At 39.3% G+C, this 24,263-nt stretch overlaps 1 protein-coding gene across 3 annotated transcripts in view; it reads right to left on the bottom strand.

The window, feature by feature from the left end:
• The window catches only part of grik4 (glutamate receptor, ionotropic, kainate 4), a 401,676-nt gene that overhangs the window by 118,954 nt on the left and 258,459 nt on the right, over window positions 1–24,263 (bottom strand). For all 3 annotated transcript variants that reach the window (XM_036215059.1, XM_036215057.1, XM_036215058.1), the window contains exons 7-8: window positions 14,790–14,968; window positions 5,904–5,957 (exon numbers count right to left, since the gene is read on the bottom strand). In XM_036215059.1, the coding sequence (XP_036070952.1) occupies window positions 5,904–5,957; window positions 14,790–14,968 (233 nt within the window). The remainder of the gene's footprint in view (window positions 1–5,903; window positions 5,958–14,789; window positions 14,969–24,263) is intronic.

Genomic DNA, 24,263 nt, shown 5'->3' with positions numbered 1-24,263 from the left:
ACATCAATTCTAAGCACTTAGCCTTGGTGCAGTAAAGTATTCACAATGGAGCCTTTCAGAATGTGAGGGTTTTAGACTTTATCTTACTACCACACCAAGACATTTAAAGTGATTAGTATTACACATGAAAGGCTGTGCTCCTGGAATGAAACGGGACATGCTTCCAGATTGCATTTGTGACGGTTTCTTACCTCTGGAAATTCATTCAATCTATGTTAGCACTGCCAGTCTCCTGGAAAAAATGTTCCTTTACAAATTAAGATTAAATCTTTGAATAAATCAACTTGAATCAAACCTTTTAATAATAAAACTTAAGAGTTTTCAAACTGTTGGGGTGTGATTTTGCTCCAGCTACCAACTTGATGCCTCATCTATATGAAGACTGCCAGGTAAAGCCTTAGTCACATGTATCCGTACAGAGTACACCCATTTTAGGTTGTCTGAGCACATGGAGGGGTATAGACAGGAGCATGCATCTAAAAGGAAGCGCAGGTGTGTCTCGCAGCTCTCTTGAGACTTGTACTGCCACTTTAACCCTTTAACAGTGTTTATGTTCTTTGATATAATGTAACTTACTGAAAAGTTACAGCATGTTAAACATTCTGTGTTTAAGCGTGTCCGACGACGCATCAGACATTAAAGGGTTGAGGGATGTTATGAAAATGGAACGTACCATCGTTGGGGAAAATGAAAGACCCATACGACACGCCAGCATCTCACATTGTTCTGTCCTCTGGTTGAAGTTATTTTATAATTTGACCACTAGGTGGAGCAGGAGTGCTGGGGTTTTTAGCTTTAGTTCAAGAAGACGACAAGCATGGACAGTCTATCAAACGAGCTTAAAACTGCACTTAATTATTATTCTTCTTCCACAGAGCTCAGAGAATTCAGGCCTGTGAGTGAAACAAATCAGTTTTTTCTTATTAAAAGGTATTTAGGCCATATGAGTGTTGACTCTACGTAAAAATCCATGATAAGTTAGCATCATGCTAACACACATTTGTTTTTGTATGCTGTTCACAGTTTTACATTTATTGATGGGGAAATACATCTTCAGAAGACCTGAAAACTTGCTTCTCATTAAGATTTGTTCATCTATCTCCCCGAGGAGGGCAGAACACTCACACTTCACTCTTACTTACCCTTACTTGACAAGTGTTTGCTACGACCTGTCGCCTGGAGCATACTCAAAAATATGCATAAATATATGTGTAAATATATTTTTACTCTACAGGCTTACTGGGATATCTACAACTTTGCCATTTTGTTCATACCACCCGCATGCCCTCTACAAGTTTTCCAATTTTATGCTTGCAGACAGACCGTATCCACCTACAAAGTTGCATTCACACCAAACGCAATTCGCGCAGCGGAGGCGACCAGTTCCAAAGTTAAGTCAATGGTACAGACATGAAGTGAGGCAATCTGAAGTCCTGCGGTGCGATTTGAGCGATGACAGCGGCGCAAAGGTCTGGCAGCAGCTCGTTTTGAGCAACAAGGCGCGAATTCGGTGGAGCAGCCAACATTTTAAAAGTCTGAAGTTTGACAGATCGCGACGGCGCGAACTCAGCTTTGGGCACATGACGTTTTCAGTGACTCAAACAGCGGGTAGAATATTAATCAATGTGAGTGTTTTTGTCTTGAACTTTGTGGCGGCCGTGGTGCAGCAGTAGGACGGTCGACTCCTGATCGAAGATTGCGGGTTCGATTCCTGCCTTGCCCGCCCATGTGTCAGAGTGTCCTTGAGCAAGACACCTAACCCCGAATTGCCTCTGGTGGAAGGTTGGCGCTAGTGTTCGGCAGGAATTTTTGTGTGAATGGGTGAATGTGACTGTGCAGCGCTTCGGGCCTTAAAGGAAGGTACAAAAAAGACTGTACAAGTATACAACATTTACCATCTAATTCCTCAACTGCACCACAGGCAGATTGCTAGCCTACCGTGACAGCTCTCCGGCTGCAATCACCCAGTCTCCTTTAGTGCAGCAGAGCTTGCTCACTAGATACAGACAGCTGCTGCGGGGTGTGGGGGGTGCCCTACTTGGGCCTCCTGAACTTTGTGACATTTTTCTTATTTTCATTGAGACAACAATTCCCCCTCCTTTTTTTTCCCGCCTCTCAGGTTAATGCGAGACAGCCTTCAAACTCAGTCACAGAGTCACAGAAACACAGTGGAAGTGGCTGTCATCCAGACACACCCTCTGGAGGGAGATAGAAGCCCTCGGTGACGGGAAAATATTTGATTTGAATAATCTCATGAACCAGACATAGAGATGAGATTATCACTGTTTTTATTGAACTATTCACAATAAATAAACCTGATCTCTGCACATAACCCTCTCAACTTCCATACATTGTAAGTGACATATAAACAGACACTGCTCCATGTCAGGCTTAAAACATTTGCAAATCCACCGTGTGGCAAAGGAGGGGCGGGCCACACGAATTTGTCGTGCAAATTGTGTTTGGTGTGAACGCACCTTGAGGGCAGTTCTGACCAAAGCTCAACAGAAGTGAAAGAAAATAATCAGTAAATACTAAATCTCAAATTACAGAAAGTCTAGGAACGTTTATCTCAGTGCTTTTAAGCTGCCTAATTGACATCTGTATGACTTTAAAGTAGAAACAGTCACTCTAAATGTGCAGCAATATCACAAGAAAACTCAACTAACCCTTGTGCTATCTTAGGTACAGTATATTGACGTTGGGAGTGGGGTCATCTGGACCCCATAAGATAGCACAAAGACTAATTGTATTGTAATTTTTTTCATATATTTTAGAGAATGTTTGTCTTATGGTGAATGTTATTACTTTAATATAAGTCTAAAGTTATGTTCAATTCTGAACCACATGTTTCGGTTTCTTCTGCCTCTTCTTTATGTAAAGTAGTTTTCCAAAGGAAACAGTCACTGTGACAACAAAGGAGATGGGTGGGCGGAGTCTGTGGGAAAATCTTCTTGAATGTGTCATGAAACTGTGTAGTTTATGCCGAACAAATAGTTTATTCACACACAATACAAAGGAGGTAAAAAAAAAACTCGAACAGGTTGAAGAAAAGAAGTAAAAAAAGGACAACAATTCAAAAGCAAATGAAAACCTAAAGATGCCAACAGCCCACTCCTAATGAGTCATAAATCAGCTTGATATGCATCCTCTCTGCTGTTATCAGGGGAAAGTGTTCTGAACCTCATTAACTTCTATTAAGGAGCAGTTATCAGCAAAGGTTATTGTAGCATTAAATTTTCTCCAAGCCACAACGATTATGATCTAATAATAACCCCTCTGCACTGAATCTAAGCCTCTGTCAGCGTAAGGAGTTTGTAGGTGTGACCTTAGAAATGTGGCCTTTAGATTATGAACGAAAAGAAAACGGAAGTTGGGTCCTAAATATTTATCTAAAAGTTTAGTATTAAATTATACATTTAAGGCCTCACTTACAACTACCTTTATGGGTAGCTGTCTGCAGGAAAAACCTGTAGAGGCTGGCCTGCAGGAAATATTAAACCTGTGAATGCTTAGTGAGTCCATAGAGTGAAAATGTTCATGCACATTTTTTCTACAGCCATGATGCAGGTAACAGGTCATAGCATACACTTGAACAACATATAAGAGTGAAGTAGGTGATCAGGTCAAGTGAAGTCATTAGGAGGAGGATACTTTAAACTTTTAGAAATCTCTTTATAATTAATTAAACATTTGTTTCCTTGTTAAATATGTGTATTATTCACACGTTTGAAATAGATCTTGCCCAAAGTTTTTATGAGCTGCAAATATGTTTAAAGGGTCTGAAATTTGTGACTCTGAGCCATATTTATCTATCACACCTTCAGCAGCTCTTATAAAGGTTTAGGGTTCTTTTGGACTTGCAGAAAAAAAATATTTTAATTACTTCAGGCATATTTTTTTCAAAGCACACAAAGGGATATTCAGCATCTGGTAGCATGCATCTTTTTTATATTATGGCAGCCCCTTATGGGGCTACAACAGTAAATCATTCTCCCCAATTTAATCCTCTCTCACACCCTAATGTCCTCCTCGACTCCATCCACAAACCTCCTCTTTGGTCCTTGTTCCTGGTAGCTCCAACGTCAGGATCCTTTTATCAATGTAATTGTAGTTCCTCCTCTGAACGTGTCAAAACATCCAACACAAGTAGCTCCTCTATAGGATTCATTCCTGATCCTATCCATCCTCATTGCTTCCAAAGTAAACCTCAACATCTTCAGCTCTGCTACCTCCAGCTCTGCCTTCAGTCTCTTTCTCAGAGCCACTTCCCTCAAACATACAAGGCTGCTCTCATCACATTTTTTTGCTTTTTATCTTTTGTCACACATCACGCCAGAGTTAAGCTAAGCACATGACCCCAAGAGAAATAAACATTTTTCTAGTTAAAGCATGGTCTGAATAAATACTCAATTCTTATCGGCTGTGTGTAGATTAAAAAGTGATAATCCACAGTGATAATGCACACCTGAAAAATAAGTTCTAGTCACATTGCCCAAATGCTCGATATCACCGTGCAGGCTTCTTCAAAATAAACTTTTGCTTCATCACCTGGACCAAAACAAGCGGAAAAAGGTGAACTTTCTCCATGATCTGATGCTTTATTTTACCTATCGTTACGATCAGCATATGTATCCGTTTTCTTTGCTATTGCAGTTACTGTGACAACATGCAGTTACAAATCGTCTGGTTTTTTTTTTGTGAAAAAGTGGTCTGAACCAAATAAGTAACTAGAATAAAGTACTAAATATTGATTTAATATGTATTTCTTTTGTGAGAAACAACTGTAAAAGCAGGATAATGCCTTTTGAAGCGTGCATTATTAGAAATTAACGCGCATCCTCCACATCAAGATAGATGACTGCCATGGTATGAGTTACTTTCTAATAATGCACACTTCGTTGGGCATTATCCGTTACATAACTAACAATTCACAAAAAACACAAATGAAATACTGTATGTATCATGCTATACAATGAAAATGGGGCAAAATTTATTTTACAGTCCAGCTTTGCCTTAAATAAAAGGTACCTCTGTGTACCAACTGCCTTCTTACACACTACAAGTACCATGAAACACACGGAATCTTACTAAGTAAAATAAAGGTACTCAAAAGGTAGTCTCTATGTACCTACTGTCTTCTTAGATATGGAAAGTACCATGAAACACATAATAAAGCAACAACAAAAATATCACATAAATGGCAACCAGTAGGAGATATATCAACCTACCACATAAGTACCTCATAAAAACTCAGTAGGTATATGTAAATAGCATGTAGGAACAATTTAAGTGCCCCATATATACCTACGTAAGTACCAAGTAAATACCCAGTAGGTACCTCAAAAGTACAACGCAAATACCTCATGTAGGTACCATATAAATAGCCAGCAAGTACTGTACTGTAATAGGAAGCTTTGCTGATATTGTCATATTTGTACTGATCTAGAAAATATATTTTTGTATTTTAAAAATAAAAATGAATTTTCTTTTTAATTTTTTGCATTATATATATTTGTTTGTTTTAAATTTTTCTTCTTTAGTTTTCATTTTTGTTGTTTTGTTTTTTTGAATACAAAATAAACCGATCGTAAAAAGAAGAAAAATAAGAACATAATACCAGTAAATGTTTAAATTGACATTGTACATTTGTGATAATCAAAGTCTTGGTGCTTTCACTTTGCTATCTTTTCATGGCAGTAATTATAAAATGGAACACTGATTTTATTTTTAAGGAATTAGGTGTTCAATATGGTATGAAATGATAATCATCAAATCTTTCTCTAATAAATCTTAAAAATATTCTTTTCATTTATTAATTAGGCCCACCATTAAAGCACTATTATCTCCCTGCAGATGTGAAACTGAAATCTAAATGGCTGAACCATTATAAAGTGCCTTACCAGAGAGGTGAAGATGTAAGTGTAGTAGACTGACAGCATTCCCAGTTCTGATGCCTGAAGAGAAGAAAATAAGAGAAGGGAGAGATACATCAACATCTAAGTAAAAGAAAGAAGAAAAAAAAGGAGAACACGAAGCACAAAAAGGAAACGGGAATCGACTTTTGCACAGACTTGTGTTAAGCTGGAGGTTAAAGAAACAGAGACTGAGTGGGAGAGGAGATCAGAAAAGCGAGGAGTGAAGTAACTGGGGAAAAAGTTGAGACATCATTGAGTCACAGTAACTCGTGCTCCATTCTGGGCACACAGATCAAATCCACATCTTGATAAGAGCAGACACCTTCTCATCTGACGAAGACTCTCAGTGGAGCAATTAATTTCAGAGATCCATTGGTATGCTGCATGACAATGTCATGCGCTGATTAAATCAAAGTCAGCAAGGAGCTGTTATGAAGGGTAGGATGAACTTTCCATCGCTTCTTTTAATAAAAAAAAAACATTATCAAAGCAAATCTTGTCTGATTATTGGCTTTAGTTCAACTATGCTACAGAGCATCCTAGAATACTAGTGTAAAAACATACTGGATCAGACACATGGCTGAATTTATACCACAATGACCACAATCTACACAAACAATCTGCAAAGTGTTGGTTTAAATCAGTATATATATAAATGTCTTTGTGGCTATCACACGAAAAGTGAAAACGGACCATTTCAAACCATTACTTGACTCCAATTTATGACACTTTTTTTTAACACATATTTTCTGTAGAGCAGCAGGTGTTCATTAAAAATTTTAGAGCTATCCAGCTGTACAGTTTTGAGCCAGATGCCAGGTCAAACTTGGAAACCGAAGACACTCATGGATCTATTTGAATGCATAAGAATGGAGCAAAACAAGCAGACTTTGGCCTTTCCATTTCAGTCGCTGCACTACAACTGAGAGATTTTTCAAATGGTGGGTTTTATCTGCTCCTGATCCATCACAAATTGATTAAAAAATACTCAGAGATGCAGAAATCACAAGTAACATGCTACAAGAACTGTTTAAAACACCAAAAATATGATTTTTTATTGGAGTTATACTTTAAAGCTATGTTACAGAAGTTCAGACGGTTCAGACATGTGAGATCTATATAAAGATGAATATAATAAAACACTTCTGTAAAGCAATAATCCACCAATGCTTGAACTATGAGCTGCATGCATTTATATTGAAAGAGTGAGTCAGGACAGGAGGACTTAATAATGGATAAAACATTTTCCCACTTCTCTGTGTATCCTCTGCAAACAGTGGCAGGGTTAGCTGGACTGATTGAAAGAAAACAAAGTCCCAGGTCTAGACTCACAGAACACGAGTTGGGCAGTGCCAGAGTCCATCTGACCCCCAAGAACAACTATTTTTGGGGCTGTGGCTGGTGTGGTGTTGGCCCGTTGTCAGAATACCTCGCAGAGGTGTGCCATACTGAACTCAAGAACGGGTTTGTGGTGTGCGAGTGCCAGCTGTGACAAACCTCATGACTAAAGCCTGGTTTCCACTGAGCAGACCGGTATGATCCGATTTGATCTGGTATTTTGAGTGTTTCCTTTGTTAAGTGGACCGATCTAACGGTTCTGACCCGTACCTCTTATGGGCCCCTGTAGGTCCATAGAAAAATAGAAGGGGAGGGTTGGGGCGGAGTCGCTGTAGCCACTCGTTGTTTGGCAGAAGGTGATGACAACATAAGAAAGTATCATTATAGTGTTAAGCTAGCAATTCCCTTTTCGTATTTGTGGCGGTATTCTTCTTAGTCACTGGCAATCTTCTTTCAAACAACATTAAATTCCTGTTGTACACAATGTACCAGAAGTAAAGAAAGAAAAAGACCTGCTGCTGGATGACCTCCATTGTTGTTGCTTTTCTAGTCGTTGTACAACAATGACTCGCTAGAGGTCTACACCACGCATATGCTGTGAAAACAAACCGTTCAGTGGAAGCGAGGCTTATCTGAGTCAGAATTAACTGGTCCGTACCTCCATACCAGATTGCTGAGTGAAAAAAAAAAGCAAGACAGAAGGAACAAATACCGCCCCCTAATAAGGTGGTGTATGTGCTGCTGTGCCTGTAGAGCCAGTGATGGCGACCAATCACCCCCTTGTGGGGAATTCTGCAAGGAATGGCCAAACTTGTCCCAAGAGCAGGTCCTAAACCGTCCAACAGATAATCATTCATATACTAGTATTTGCACGGCTTTGTTTTAGAATCAAACATAATAAAGAAAACTCCTTTTTTCTTTATTTTGTAGGCTAATCAGATCTTATCTTGGTGCAAGTTATGTGCGAGCAATAATTTGTCCTCTATAGATATTTATTATAATCATTGATCTCACTTTACTTGCATGCTCTCCAAAAAGTATTACCAGCATTTTTTTCTCTTACACAAAGACTTCTTGTCTAATGTCCATTTAAATGACGGTGATGTAGTCAATGCATCTGAGCTACATAAATGTCCACAGTCATCTTTAGCAAAGTGGTACCTAACTTCCAAACACCCTGAGAATTGCGGTGGTACATGACCTCTTGCTACACGTCTGTAACCACAAGACATTCAAGATTTAACAGAAAAGACACGACAGCTTATATGACTATGGTTGCTGCATACAAACCAGGTGAACAAAACCACCATTAGATTTATAATCTCCCTTACTGATCGTGTCAAACCTTTTAAAATCAGCTTCTTTTCCCTTCTCACTTCTGATCTTTTTGTCAGTGGACCACAGTTTTTTTGGTCACAGTGCACACGGTTTGCATCACTGAGCTTTCAGTAAAACCCAAGCCTGTCAGCTTGCAGGCATGTATCCTTGAATTCCACATAAGATTTGGGACAACCATCCAAAGACCTCGACATGACATATTAAGCTCAAAAGAATGAGAGATGGAGGGATGAGGCATCTTAAGTGAGGAAGAGTAAGAAATATGCAAAAATCTTCTTCTTTGCATTTGAGAAAAGAACGATAAAAGGCAGATCTTTGTTTGAGCCGAGCAGAGAACCAAGAAAATACAAAACTTATTATTGATAGCCATGCTTGCTTCATTGACTAATGGCCACTAAAGCTGCATAAAACAACCCCAAAAAGACACATATGCACAAGTTTAACTTAGAGACAACAAATAAAGCCCTAGTCACATGCACCAGGACGAAGGTTGACCCTATGGGTGCTGCAGGTGTTTAGGTTGTCTGAGCCCATAGAAGGTTTTAGACAGAAGTGGTTGCATCTAATGCGCAGGTAAAGGGCATAATAAAAATGATATGTTCAATTGTTGTGCATGTAAGTACCCTCAAGTATTCTTACTACATATGCATTTATGATGTATGGGTAATGTCGTTGTACGGTGCACTTATGCCACACTATAGCTGTTAGTAAAGTGCGAGTACTGGCCCCTTGCTGACCGTATGCGAATGCACTCACACGTGGTGTGGAGGTGATACATAAATGCCCTTATGATGCCCCAAATCCCGCACAAACTACATTCTGATTCACTATTTCCTAGTTTCTAGCAGTCAGGCTTCACGCAATAAGCCCGTGATAAGCTTTGGGGAGTGTCCACTCATAGATTGGTCCAAGCCAGGCAAAAATTGCCTAAAATCCTTCTCAATGGAGCATAGGAATATGTTGCCTCCTGACTTTATCAAGGGTCCAAGTGTACATGTTTCATTTGATAACTGATGGGAAACAAAAGTCTTTAAGTGGTAGGCAATGAATCATGATTACGAGGGTGATCATGCAGCTCTGATGTTATTATGACGTCAAGGAGACGTAACAGCCTGCTTCTAATGGGCTAATGCAGAAATGTTTTCGTTTATTTATAAGGAATAAGATGTACCAGGAAGACGATGGGGAGTTCATCGTTTTTAGGGGGGGGTCATCGCGCTACTATGACGTTGTTTTGACATCAAATCCAGGTCACAGACGACTTTTGATTGGTTTATTGGTTAGATTAGTATCATATTTTTATCTGTTTGTAATACATTTATGGGGTGTAAAGTGAACCAGAAAAAAAGTTTGCTGTACATTGAAATGTTGAGGGCAGCCATATTGGATTTCTGGCAAAAATCAGGGTGCCCCAGAAGCTTATTTTCAAAAGTATGTTCCAAAGAAGATAAATCCATTGAGAAAACCTTGACTGGAAAAAAGGGAACATTTGCCTGACTTGGACTTGTCTATTATCATTTGAACAGCACTAATGGGCTCCTTGCACAGTCTGCACGATTTTTGGGGGGTTAAAACATGTATAACATGCCTGCGTCTCACTTACTTACTTACCCTTGGATGTTTTAGAAGTATTAGCTAAGACCTGACACCTGCAGCCCAACCGACAAAGTGAACATGTTGGCTCTATGACCTCAGCGAGCAGTCTAGGACCTTGCTATTTCGCACCTTACAACATTTTTCCAGCGTATTACACGTCAGTCCACAAAAACATTAACAGTTTCCTGAGAAAATTGTTGTTCGTTAAAGTAAGTTTCATTGCTTTGCACAGGTGGTTTGGTAGAGATTTTTATGTCGGATGCCCTTGTTGACACAACCTTGTATTTCATCCGGTTTGGGCCACCCTTGTGATTACATAGTTAGGCAGTAGTGGAAGGGACCCACACTGGATGAAGCTCATTACACACCTTGGGAATTGAACCCTGATTTCCTGTGTCAGTCCTATACTTGACCAATTAAGCTATCCATCTGCCAGGTTTGAGAAAGAAAGCTTCCTTTTTTGTTTGTCACAAACTTTTTGCTAAGCGTAAAACTTTACTACCTTAAATGTCCGTTTCTCTCATAGCTGCAGATTAGACAGCAATAATAGTTTCTCATCTAATTGCACTTTAAAACTGGAGCTAAGAAAATTTGATTTTTCTTTTAATATACAAGTTCTTGACAAATTGCTTCCTGATGGCCCCATCAGCAGTCAGTGTCTGTAAGTTTTCCTGCAAGTCCAGCCGGCTCATTTATTTTAGGATCATCATCCTCAATGAGGTCTTTAATTTAATTGCTGAAGAAACCTGCAATTTTTCATGGATCGTGTTTCATTTTTACCCCTGAGGTGACATTTGGGAACTTTCTTTGACTTGTGATTTGACATGTCTTTCCTGCACGCCAACAACTGACATTCCAGGAGTAATTAACAGGCTCATTACCATTTTTTGATTCCTTATTTTTACCTTCAGTCACCAGATGTTCCATGCTTGTTTGTGTTCTTAAAAAAAAAAAAAATCTGTTTCACACTTTTGGCTAATTTGTCCACCAACAGCTTCTGTTTTTAACACCTTAGAGTTTGTTAACACCATATCCCATCTCTAAACCTCACATTTGGATTTTTTAATAGGGTTTTTTGTTCATTATGTTATGACTATGAATTCAAAAAGACAGTGATGGGCAATTTTAGAAATTTAGATCTGGAGAAATATTTTTGCTGCAAGCATCTTGACAGATTTTCCACTCTTAAGAGAGAAATATGGACATGCTGAGTGGCACAAAGAATCTTTTATGTTGGTCCCCACTAAAGCACCACCCCTGTGGAGTTGGCCACCGGGAGCTCCTCTGAAGTTATTGACTGGCCAACTGGGTTTGGCTCTTTGCTATTAACATAATCCTCTTTGGTGTCCATTTATAAGCTGATTCTGGCAGTTCACCACAGACATTCATGAATTGATCTGATACATTTAAATTACTTCAGCCTTCTCACAAACATAACTGTTTATCCTGTTTGAGCCCCATCAATCGTTAGGGTTGAATTAATGTCTCAGCCAGAAGGAACAAATATGTATTTTTGAGTAAGCCTGTGAGCATCTTCATCAGCAGATCATGAAATAACATTGAAGTCTTTGGGAGACAGTCAGCTGTTGGCTAATTGCGAATTAGATTATTGGTCCAGTTGAGGATGAGTGACCAGGCTTCACACAATGCACTTCATTTTTCATCTTTATTCCTCGTTGCCACTGAGTAATTCGGTACAGTAAGGAGTGGTACGGTCCAGTCCAGTTAACTTTGGGGAGCGTTTCCACTCAGTCAAGCCTCGCATCCACTGAGCGATTTGTCTTTCAGAGCGTGTGAGTGATGTAGACCGCTGAAGCTTGTAGTGCCATCGTAGTGCAACGACTAGAAAAGCAACAAGGGAGGTCATCCAGCAGCAACAAACATTCACAGTTCCACCGCTGACCAGGCCTTGCTGTTGTTTGCAGGCATTTTCAATATAGGCTCGTGACCAAAAGAGTACACAGGAAACTACAAAAACCCGAATGTTGACAAACGTTTCAAATGTTAGCTGAAATAAGCGCTTTAATCAATTGTGTATTAATTTTATTGTTTTAACCCATGTTTATAGGTCTTTTTATCAAGCATCTTATGTCCTACAGGATGTTGATTAAAGGTGACTTAATAGTTGATATTAACCCTTTTACACCAAAGACTTATCTCTAGTGTTGACATTCTTTTGACTACTGTAACTCTTTAACCGTTTATGCAACTTTCGTAATTCTAGTGGATCTTGAAGCAGGGAAAATGGCTTGCCACACTTGTGAAATGCTGGGAAATCAGTTATGTAACTTCCGATTCTGACGCGGAGAAAAGCAACTTTTAAGCTGCTATTCTCTGCCTTAGAATCAGCTGATTTACTTTGATCACATAAACAGCCAATGAGTTTTGAAATGTGAAAGAGGGTGAGTTATTTAGGTTTCACTGGCAACATCTTCAGAGCGAAAGGATTAATTTCTTTTAAGGTTGTTATTTCATAAGTTATTTTAAAACAAAATGCTCAGGCCCTTATACAACTGAACTGTAACTAAAGTATATTAATGAGTTTATTCTGTTATTGCCCACTATTTGGTTCAGTTAGGTTCACCCTTTGCTTTATTTTATCTAATCATGCATTCCAATTTCCTGCTTAATTTCTTTATTTCAAAGTTCTGATGTGTTTAATTATATAAAGTACTTTGCATAAACTTTGTTTGAAGTGTGCCATATAGACACAGTTGTCTTTCCCCCATAAAATTCTAAGACTTTAAATCTTTGGATATGCCATTGGCAATGGAGGCACGGAAAGGTCAGACTTGCGTGCAGTGAGCTGACAAATAAAGTGCTGACTAATTTTGTCAGAAAGCTCTTATGCCTCACAGAATGGGTTTTATGATTCTTGCAGATGACATTTACATTACACTTAAAACGATGTGTTTGAAGAAAGAGAAAGAAGATTTATGACTAATGAAAAGAAAAATTTGACTTCACTTCAGTTGTTTTAATCCTGAACATGACCTGCACTAGGAAGCAGAGGACAGGAGTTTATTCTTTAAAGTCTAATACTCCCACTAATCCACACAAAGCAGCAGAATAATTCATGTTTTACTTATGGATGATCAATGCTTTTAAATGACTTAAAAGCAAATGCCCTCCTCCACATGCAGCTTTCAGGTTTGCAGACAGTCTAGGTTTCCTCCGTGTGTTTGGGTTTTCTTTGGACCATGCTGTACATTTTCATGATTTCCTTTGTAGAGCAGCAAAGCAACTTGAATTTTGAGAAGTAATTTTTTTAACCACATTTTGTGCTGATCAAGACTACAAGTAAAATCTATACAGCTTAAAAGAAGAATACATATGTAAGGAGCTCACAGTAAGAAACCCCTTGAGGGAAAGAGAAGTAATAAATAAATAAATAAATAAATAAATAAATAAAAAAGTACTGGTTTTTGGTGCCACTAGATACTATCTGGTGGGTACTAGAAGGTTTTTTTTTTACTTCTAGTGTCTGGTACACACCATTGTCAGGTGGGCACCAGAACCAGATGCTATCATGGTGACACCAGATACTATATTATAGGCACTAGAAACTATCTGGAACGCACTAGAAAATGCAGTTTTTTTTTTTACTTTTTACTTTCTGGTGCACACCAGTTTGTGTTTGGTGGTCACCAGGTAGTTTCTGGTGTTCACCAGAAACCAGTACTGTTTTTTTATATACTTTTTGTTTTTGGTGGGCACCAAATAAGCCTACTATCTGGTGGGCACTAGAAAGTAGTGATTTTTTTCTTTTTACTTGTAGTTTCTGGTGTACACCAATAAGTGTCAAGTTGGCACCAGATATGATCTTATGGGCACTAGAAACTATCTGGAGCGCAATATAAAGTACTGTTTTTTTTTTTTGTTTAATTTACTTTTAGTTTCTGATGCGCACCAGTTAGTCTCAGATGGGCACCAGATAGTTTCTGGCGGGCACCAGAAACCAGTACTGTTTTTTTATACCTTTCTTTTTGGTGGGCACCAAATTGGTCTACTATCTGGTGAGCACTAGAAGCTATCTGGTGCACACTTGACCACTACAAAGTAGTGTTTTTTGTTGTTTTTTTCTAGTTTCTGGTGTGCAATAGTAAAGTCAGATTGGAACCAGATACTATCAAGTTGGTACCAGATACTATCTGGTGGCAACTAGAAACTATCTGGAGCGCACTGGAAAGTACTATCTGGTGGGCACCAGATAGTCTCTGGAGCGCACCAGAAACCAGTACTGTTTTTTTTTTAAACTTTTTGTTTTTTGGAGGGCACCAAATAAGAATACTATCTGGTGTGTGCAAGAAACTAATTGATGTACACCTGAAACTATGTGATGTACACCAGAAACCAACTGGTGTGCAGTTGAAACTAGCTAAAGTTAAAAAAAACAAAACAAAAAACACTACTTTCTAGTCCCCACCAACAAGTTTCTGGTGCACTATTTTTCTATTTTTTCTTCTATGTCCTTTAAAGGGCTCCATACATATGTGTGATTTGGATCCCAAATAAATATTCTTTTAAAGATACATTGTGTGTATCAAACAAAATGACCAAGTGCATACCTATCAGGGTTATGATGAGAAGCATACTAACCCGTTCTAAAATGATATGAGACATGGTGGCGTTGGCATCCACTATGATCGTGGCAGTCTTGTCATCTCGAATCTCTTTCAGGAGAGGCGTTGGGTCCTGACTGTCATCAAGCATGCGCACAGACAGAGTCTCCTTGGAAATGAGGAACTGCCTGAGGAGCTGCTCCAGGTTCAACAAGCCTGCCGGTTAGAAAAACCACATCAACCCACACACACACAGAAACACACACAGACACAGAGAAGACATTAGCAAAATGTAATTGTGATGAAGAAAAGAAAAAAGTGTTGTCATCTCACAAAAGCAGAGAATAATTTGCCTTCATTTACACCATTTTTATCTCCTATTTTTCTCCCGTTTCTGGTGTTTGCCATTATTAGCTCGTCACTGGCCCTGACCAGTCCACTTTACACCTCCTCCACACTGCATCAGTGGCCCTTCCTGACTGCTGGGTAGCTTATGACTTCTTCATCACCACATTATTGTAAAACATATAATCATAGTTCAACAGTCACTCATGGCTAAGTTGAACGATTGGCTCAGATTTTTTCTAAGTGTGCTCCAGTTCTTAGCCGGATTCTTATATCACTTTCCAGATTGAATCAGTTGTTCAGCTCCCGACTCGTTATGTTAGGATCTCAGATTCAGCTCTGTCAGCTACATTTTGTCTGACTTCATTCGTATATCATCACCATCTCATACTCAGTTATCTTGCTAGGGAACTACTGGTGTTGTAAGAAACAGTTTATTTGCCTCACAAGCAACCAATCATTTATCATCTGTTAGTATCTTAAACTTTTTTCTGTACATTTTTATGGAAAACTCCAACATGGTTTGGTTTCAGTTCACTGGGATTTTTTTCTATTTAAGGTCTACTTAAGGTATTTAAGGTTTACTCAGTTAAACATTCTCAGCAGATATACAGTAATGAGTCATTTACTTTGAGTTAGATGAAACAGAGAGGTTAATTTTCCTAAGTTTTTAAATAAAATGTAATCTTTGACAGTCTGTATTGAATGAATTTTGATTGTCTTTCAAGGAAAAAGCAAGTTAATTGCTGAATATGACTTGCTACCTGTTTTTTTTATTTCCTTTTCTCCAATCAAAGATTACCTACAGTGAGCAGCTGGCATTGAAATAAGATTTTGATATTTGGTAAAAGAAAAGACCCCAAACATTTGAACCTGTGGTAAACTTGATTGAATGTAAAATATGTTTAATGGGTCACCAAAAATCCCTCAAAGCCATGACCAGCACCTACAGGTGTTTGGTAATAATCAAGATCCTTTGATTAAGACAATACTGTGCCCTCTATTTCTTTTCACAATGGTCTGCCCAATTTATTCCTCCCACAGTGAAGCAAAGCTGCTTTAAAGATACATTGTTTCTGCAGGATTCTGCAGCATTATATATCTTTTATGGAGCATTAGGTACAGTTGCAATAGAAAGTATGTGAACTCTTTTGGGAGAACCTCAATTTATGCACAAAATGGACATAAAATGTGTTTTTTTTATCTCAATCTAAATCATAACTATAGAGAAAAACGTTGCCTGCTTAATTCACAACAACTTTTGTTTTCATATTTTTATTAACAAATTCATGTGTTATGCATAAAGCCAGGTCATGTATTTTTTTCTGCAGCTGTATTTAAGATAAAGCTCTTTCCGGGACAGTTTTTTAAAATTGGTCCTAGGCTAAAATTTTTTCAAAGATTAACAAAAGACAATTTTCATTTAAGATTTTTAAAGACATTTTTTTACTAGTGAACAGCTCAGTGGCCTTGTGGTAGAGTGTCCGCCTTGAGACTACAAAGGTTCTGAGTTCAAATCTCAGCCAAGTCTAAAACTGGGACCCATTGCTTCCCTGCTTGACACTCAATATTAAATGGTTGGATTGGGGGGTTAAACCATCAAATGGGTCCTGAGCACGGCAGTGTCTGAAGCTCACCACTCCCCCCGGGGGATGGGTCAAATGTGGAGAACAAATTTCACACACCTACGTGCCTGACAACTACTGGACTTTAACTTTGTTTAATCGGTACAAAAACCCTGTTAGGCTATTCATACCTTCCACTTCCTTTGGTAGATTGAGATAAATATTGCTTCAGTGGACGTTTCTGGGGCTGCACGGTGGCGCAAGTGGTTAGCGCTCTCGCCTCACAGCGAGAAGGCCCCGGTTCGAATCCCGGCTGGGACCTTTCTGTGTGGAGTTTGCATGTTCTCCCCGTGCATGCGTGGGTTTTCACCGGGGACTCCGGCTTCCTCCCACCGTCCAAAAACATGCTTCATAGGTTAATTGGTGACTCTAAATTGCCCCTAGGTGTGAATGTGAGGGTGAATGGGTGTGTGATTGAGGCCCTGAGACAGACTGGCGACCTGTCCAGGGTGTACCCCGCCTTCGCCCTTCAGTAGCCGGGATAGGCTCCGGCACCCCCGCGACCCCAAAAGGGACGAAGCGGTCAAGAAGATGGATGGATGGATGGACGTTTCTGTATTTACATTCCATGGAAACACGCCCCTTCACGCTGCGCGGCATGGCCCATGCTAAACCCCTGTATGGCACTTGTCATTCTGCTTCCATAGCTGAAGTGAGCCATCATTTTTTGACAGATCCCACTAAATTAAGCACCATCTTCTTCTGGTGTTGTAAAACGTCGTACATCAAGGACATAACTTTCCTGGAAAATGGTTTGCATTAGCGCAGCTTCCACCTGCCATTACCATTTAAAGCAAAGCTAAATGACGCCAGAATGACTCTGGCGTCAACAAAGATGCAACATCAGTTTGTCCGTGATGACAAGCGAAGCAATTCATCTGTGATTTGAGAAACCTATTTGGTGAGGCAATTTCAAGTCATCAAGCTCACTCCCTCAGTTTCTCTATGGTACATTACATCAACCTGCAGCACTGCTTCAGTGGCCAGCATCATCCCTAAAAGCTTCTGTAATTATGCCTCAGTATCAGTAAGTTTTATGACGTGCGCGTTCACCTCTGTGTGCTTGACTACCTGTGTTTGAGCGCTCCTGAGACCCGACTCCTGACTGCTGTTTCCCTGCATGGCTGTGTCCTAAACCTGTCAGTCCTGCTTCCTCTGAACTATGAAGAAGAGTCTCTTTGATGAGCTTGAAATAGCCTCTGCTACAGAACCCTCATACCGCGCCTCCTGCATCCACTCCACCGAATCTTACAAGGCATCAAATAGTATTTCACGTTGAGTTTGTGACATTAGATGGTGCACTGCATCAGATAGTGCTGCTAAAGAGCAAACAACAGGAACAGAGATGTGCGGCACAGGGCCCATACTGTCTCTGGTGTTTTAGCGGCAAACGAATCAAAGAGGGAGTCTTTTTACACTTGAGTGCTTTTCCGCCACCATGTGTTTTTGCTCTGGTGAACCAATTTCAATCAAATGATAAACATCTAGCTGAAGGAAAAATGTTTCTTTTTTTTTGGCGTTGAAACTTATGGGTCCCTTTAAGCACACAAAAACAACTGGGACTTTTGTCATCTAAAAACTCTTGTATTTTCCAACTTGCTATATTTTTCCCTGCTGGAAAATAATAGGTTTTCTTTTCCTTAAGAATTCAAACATGTCAATACAAGTTCAAGTCCTTGAGATTGAATTAATTTTTGGGTGAAGCCAAGATTTTAGTATCAAACTGGCAATCAGAAATCTGCAACATTATTTGTTTTTTGCAGAAGTTAACCAGTTACATTCAGAAATATGTATGACCAAGATGTTCTGATGGATTTCTGATAGTTACTATACAAGAAAGATATGTAGCAACATTAATGAGTCACACTATCCAAGCCATAAAAGATAAAGAGATAAAGAGCTTTAATTTCAATCTGTGAGTAAGTCAGAGAAGGGAAGTTCACATCAGGTTACATGTGTACATTACAGGATCCATAACACCAACATAATACTAAATGTTCTAATGAACCATATGGATGTATTTCATACAAGACATCCACAGGTTTATTTTCTGCCGGGTAACAAAAAGAAAAATCGAAAATGTTTTAGAGGTACAGAAAAAATGTGGTCTCTGACATCATAGCAGTAGAAGAATATTCTTTTTAAAATCAGTTCATGCCTAATAATTGTGAAAACATTCTGTCTATATGTTAGAATAAAAACAATCACTCACAGCCACTTTATTAGACACATCTGTCCAACTGTATGTAAGTGACCAGTGAGTTGGGTACCGTGTCAGCAGCATACACATTTAGGTTTTATTTGAAAAAAAGTGATGGTTTTTTTTTTTTATTGTCAGTATTCATTATCTAAGTGCTTTTCATAAGAATTGCTAATATAGCTCTATATGCACATTATTCTACATATGTTGGAAAAACTAAAATAGAAATATCAAACTTTACTAAAACTATGGGAGAGAGCGATTCAACACTTGTTCCAGATCCCAATCAGGAGTAAAAAGTCATAAAGAGCTTACCGCAATGATGTTGAGTGTAAAGTTTGATGGATGAAAGAGGGGGAGCAGAAAACAGGAAATTAAAAATTTGTTTCCACAAATGTAGAAGTAATGACTCCATGTGTTTATTGCTTCTGACAGAGGATCCAAAACTGCCAGCAGCACCTTCCCTGCAGATCCCACGCCCTGTCTCAGCGAACAAGCATGAAGGATGCTTTCACAGCAAAAATATGGAAAGTTGTCTTATCTTGTAAATATTAAAAATTGCTTAAAGAGTCCTGAAGGGATAATATATCTGTCCAACCCCTCATCTCCTGACTGCTGGGATCGAGTCCAACCCACAACGATGAAATGCAGAATTCAATTAAAAGCACACCTACTAAACTTTCAAAGCATTTGATTTTATTATTCCATTAATTTGAACTTTGTCTTAAAAGTACTCATAAAATCACATAATAAACACTCCAAAACAGCAACCCTGGCTTCAGAGTGTAGCTCAGCAGCTGAAAATGAGTTCCTTGACATGTAGAATAGGCTCTTCAGTCACAGATGAAGCTTTAACAAAGATCTAAAAGCCCTTTTGACAGCTCCACACCATGACTCATGATGCAGCCTTGAGCACTGAAGTAAAACCTGGTTTTATGACTCCGTAATCATTATGGCTGTCGCTTCAGAACTGTGCATGTGAGGCCATGTATCAGAACATTCAATGCATGTCTAAGCACGATCTCCATCCCATAAATAACCCAAATAGCCACAAAAGCTGCGCTATCGGTCGAGACTGTAAAACAGCTTTCAGGTCTGATGAAAGGACTCCAGCTGACCAGGCTGGTTCTCTCTGCACTCACTATCCTTGGTAATATTTGAATTGAATCTTTTTTCATTTCAATTTAATTTGGTCTCACCCACATCCACAAAGGGGAGCCGGACTTTCGCTACATCCAGGAGTGTCAAGACTTCTGTGGAGGTCTCAGAAGAGCCTCCTTCTAGAAGTCCCAACCGAGGTTACACTTTTTGAAACTGCTTGGAGAAGCAGGACTTAAGAGAAGCTGCTGTAAACCTTAGTGCTCAACCAGATTAGAGATTGTTACCCCGTGCTGTGTCACAGCGTGATATTCCAGTTTTACAGCGGCAGACAGGAAGGCTCTGCAGAGGGAGGTTTCCATCGCAGAGAAACTCATTCACTGTTCTGTCTTCTTTAAAGAACACAACTGCCTGAGTGTCAGCAGAGCCGGGACGACTTTGCGTGGGCAGCGCAGGAGCATAAAATGATGGAGCAAACAACTTATTCTTTTTCTCTGTCCCACACTTCTGCTGCTCCAATAATCATACCTGCTTTTGGAAACAAGTGTAACCACAGTAATCGCAAAAACCTCCTTGTATTTTTTATTTTTTTAAGGCTTCATCCCAAAAAACTTCTTGAGTTATTTGCTGGCATTAAATGACAGTTTGATTTGTCGATTAAATATATATATATATATATATATATATATATATATATATATTAGTTAGAATATACAATACATTCAATCTACTTAAATAACAAGAGTAGGATGAAGACCAAATCTTATAAGTCCCTAACCCATTCTTTTTATTTCATATGATACATATAGGACAATGTCATAGTAAAAGCTAAATTAAAATTCCTAATTTGACAAATAAAGAATGAATCAAATGTTTGAATGGGTGAGTGGAGAAAAAAAAACATAATAATTCAATCTAATTAAACCATAGTTGTGCACCCTGGTTATTATATTTTTTCCAGCTGCCATTAAAAGAAAATCACAGTTGATGATGCAAGTTCTAAATACAAAAAGTGATTGATTCTAAATAAAGAAAAGAATAGAAATAAGCTATGTGAGGGAATTGTCAGGAACTGGGGGTTTATGACCCAGGGGGGGCTCGAGACCAGGTACAGTGACAGAAACTTAAACATTTAATAATTAAATTTAAACTGGTGGCAAAGTAGATGACCTGGCAATGAAGAACTGAAATCCACACGTATAAACACTGAGGACAGTCAACAGAAATGAAAACAGCTATAAATGAACATGGAGTAAATGATGGTGGACAACCCAGAACATGATCAAAAATAACTTAAAAACCTCACTGAAGCACAGATTCCTGACAGTACCCCTCCCCAAAAGGACAGATCCCAGATGTCCAAACCCAACACAGCACTTGGGAAGAGGGGACCCGGAGGACCAACGAATCTAAAGCTAAACCAGCCAAACACAAGATATCAGAACTTCTCCTCCAGAACAGGCATGAAGAGGACCGGTCCTAATGACCCTCCTCTGGACCAGGAAACATGGCCAAGGGGGATGAATGGCAACCATCCTTGGGGACAAGGAACATTAAGCGTGGCCCCAACTAACCTCCCCAGCATCAGGAAACTTTAAGAACAGAGGCATGGATATGGAATGGTGTGGCTCTAAAATGGCTGCACGAAAACCTGGCGTGACATTACATGGTTATGGACGGCAGTGACAAAAACACCCTAAACCACTGCAGCAAACATACTCCAGCTTAGTCCACAGTGGCCAGGTAATTTAGAAACCAGAGGTGTAGGAACCAGAGTACAGAGGACCGGGCATGGTGGCAGAAAATACAGCCTGTGTATTGCACATATTGTATGGATGAAAATTGGTCATAAATGAAAAGACATAAAAAAAGTAAGAAAAGTTGGGATTCTTTTTGTATAATTTTCAATAATGTATCACGAATGAGCCATGTTAAAACCATAGAAAAACTAAGTGTAAACCACGCAAAGAACACGTTATTCTGCATTTCACTGAATTTCTTCACTTTGACATTCAGAGCAATGGGCAGATATCACATCGCATGATTAACCACTATTAATCACAATGTTTTACTTGGTAGATTTTATGACAATATGCATCTTTTCAACAAAAACACGCAGTGAAAGCCTAAATTAATGAGGCAAAGTGAAGGACTGGAGTTCCTTGAGGAGCAATTCATTTGCGTTAATTCTGTTTGATTAATCGCATGCGTTAACGCATTAATGTTCACAGCTCTAATATAAACTATGTAAACTAGGCGTGAACCCCGTAATTATCAAACAGACAAAATTTTTTAACAGCTAAAGACCTAATTTATGTAAAGACCCGACGTGTCATGGGATGGTAGTGGAGGACCCAAACGCAGGAGACAGGACATGTGGCAGAAACTCAAACATTTACTAAACCAACTTAAACATGACAAAACCATGAGAACAAACCAGTGACAGAGAAGAGCAGATGACCTGACAATGAGAACTGAAAACCAGACACTTAAATACACTGAGGTTTATTAACTAAATGAAAGCAGCTGTGGATGATTAACCTGAACATTGTGAGACTGACAGGGAAAACAGAACATGACAGAACTGAAGCACTGGATCATGACACGTTGGTCGAAATTCTCAATGGACACCTGCGCACATCAATGAATTACGAACGCAATAAACACTTATGAGTTACATACATCACGCATGTATCATCGAAAGACCACAATTGCATATGTGGACAATGCGTAAATTCTATGTAGCTGCAATGTGACTGTCAGGCAGACAGCTGGTTACATGTGCAGCAGGTTTATTAGTTCAGACAGGAACTAAGCACAGCTAAAAGTCAACAAAGCTAGTTTAGGGTCAGACGGGCAGAGGCCAATCACAAGCATGGGATCATCCAAGAAGAAAATAAAGTTGTCAGGGTCCAGGCGAAGGTCAGGGCAGGCAGCAAGCAGTCAGAGATGAAGCAGTGCCAGAAACAGAGGATCAAGTCCAGATAGAAATGCTCGGTAATGCAGACAGGGTGGCACAAACAATACTTCACACTGAGTGAGGATCTGTGTGCTGCTTAAGTGTCCTGTGGGTGATTGGTCAGCTGAGCAGTATCTGGGGAGTTTGCACTGGGGTTGCTGGGAGATGTAGTGTCTTCAGTGCTCTGGAGATAGATCCCGTCAGTGACCAGAGGGCCAGAAAGAGCTCTGACTCCCGACTTAATCATTAAACTTAAACATACCGGAACCAAGGAAGCAACTAAACTGGTGACAAATCAGACGACTTGAAAATTAAGAACTGAAAACCAAACACTTCTATACTCTCAGGACAATTTACAGAAATGAAAACAGCTGTGGATCAACATGAACCTGATGTGACTGAAAGGAACAACTTAAAAACCAAACTAACCCAAGGAATTCTCACACTTCAACTGTTAGTTTTCATTTAGCTTTGTTTATATTTTCTGCATTTGAAAAATAAGTTAATGCATTTACATGATATGCTTACACCAGAACCTGATAACCTTCAAACAGAATCTTGTAAGAGAGACAACATACTTAAAAGGAACGGGGTGTAACAACTGAATAAGCTTTGACAGGTTTGTCTGGCCTTTAAATACAAAACGGTGTACGTAATTACACCGGAATAGTCCCATAAACAAGTCGAACGCAATTAAGGCATGTTTCACGCTCCATTTTTCTTCTAAAGTAGCATCACTACAGTTTTTGCAACCCACATCACCACACCATGCTGTAATGTTTCTAGGCATGTTTACGTCAGACTATTATGCAGTGCAGGGCACACACTGTAGCACAATTTACATGTTGATTTAATGAGAAATACTAAGAATAAATTAGGCAAAAGGCACCCCAAGTGCCAAGAGTGAAACATTAACATTCATTTCAGTCAGATCTTATTAGCAGGAATGGACTGACTGCCACAGCTTCATTAAGAGTAAGCAAAGGCCAAAATGAAAGATTTTGTGTCGAAGGCTTCATATAACAAAATTACAAGGTTTAGTTGTGAAGGATGCAATGATTCTTTGAGGGGTGGGGGCGTTTTTACCATCCGCACATCACTGGGACATAAACTCCTTTATTTTTTTATGTTGCAGAATTTTAAAACTAAATCATTTTCTTAACTCACACAAAATAAAGCAAACCTTGTGTCAGTAAATGAAACATTCATTCATTTTCCTGGCCGCTTCTTCCCTTTCGGGGTCGCGGGGTGCCGGAGCCTAACCCGGCTACTGAAGGGCGAAGG

This window comes from Oryzias melastigma, linkage group LG13 (genome assembly GCF_002922805.2).
Source record: "Oryzias melastigma strain HK-1 linkage group LG13, ASM292280v2, whole genome shotgun sequence".
NCBI classification, from domain to species: domain Eukaryota; kingdom Metazoa; phylum Chordata; class Actinopteri; order Beloniformes; family Adrianichthyidae; genus Oryzias; species Oryzias melastigma.
The sequence above is the reverse complement of the archived record's forward strand: the minus strand, read 5'-3'. Positions and strand labels throughout refer to the sequence as shown.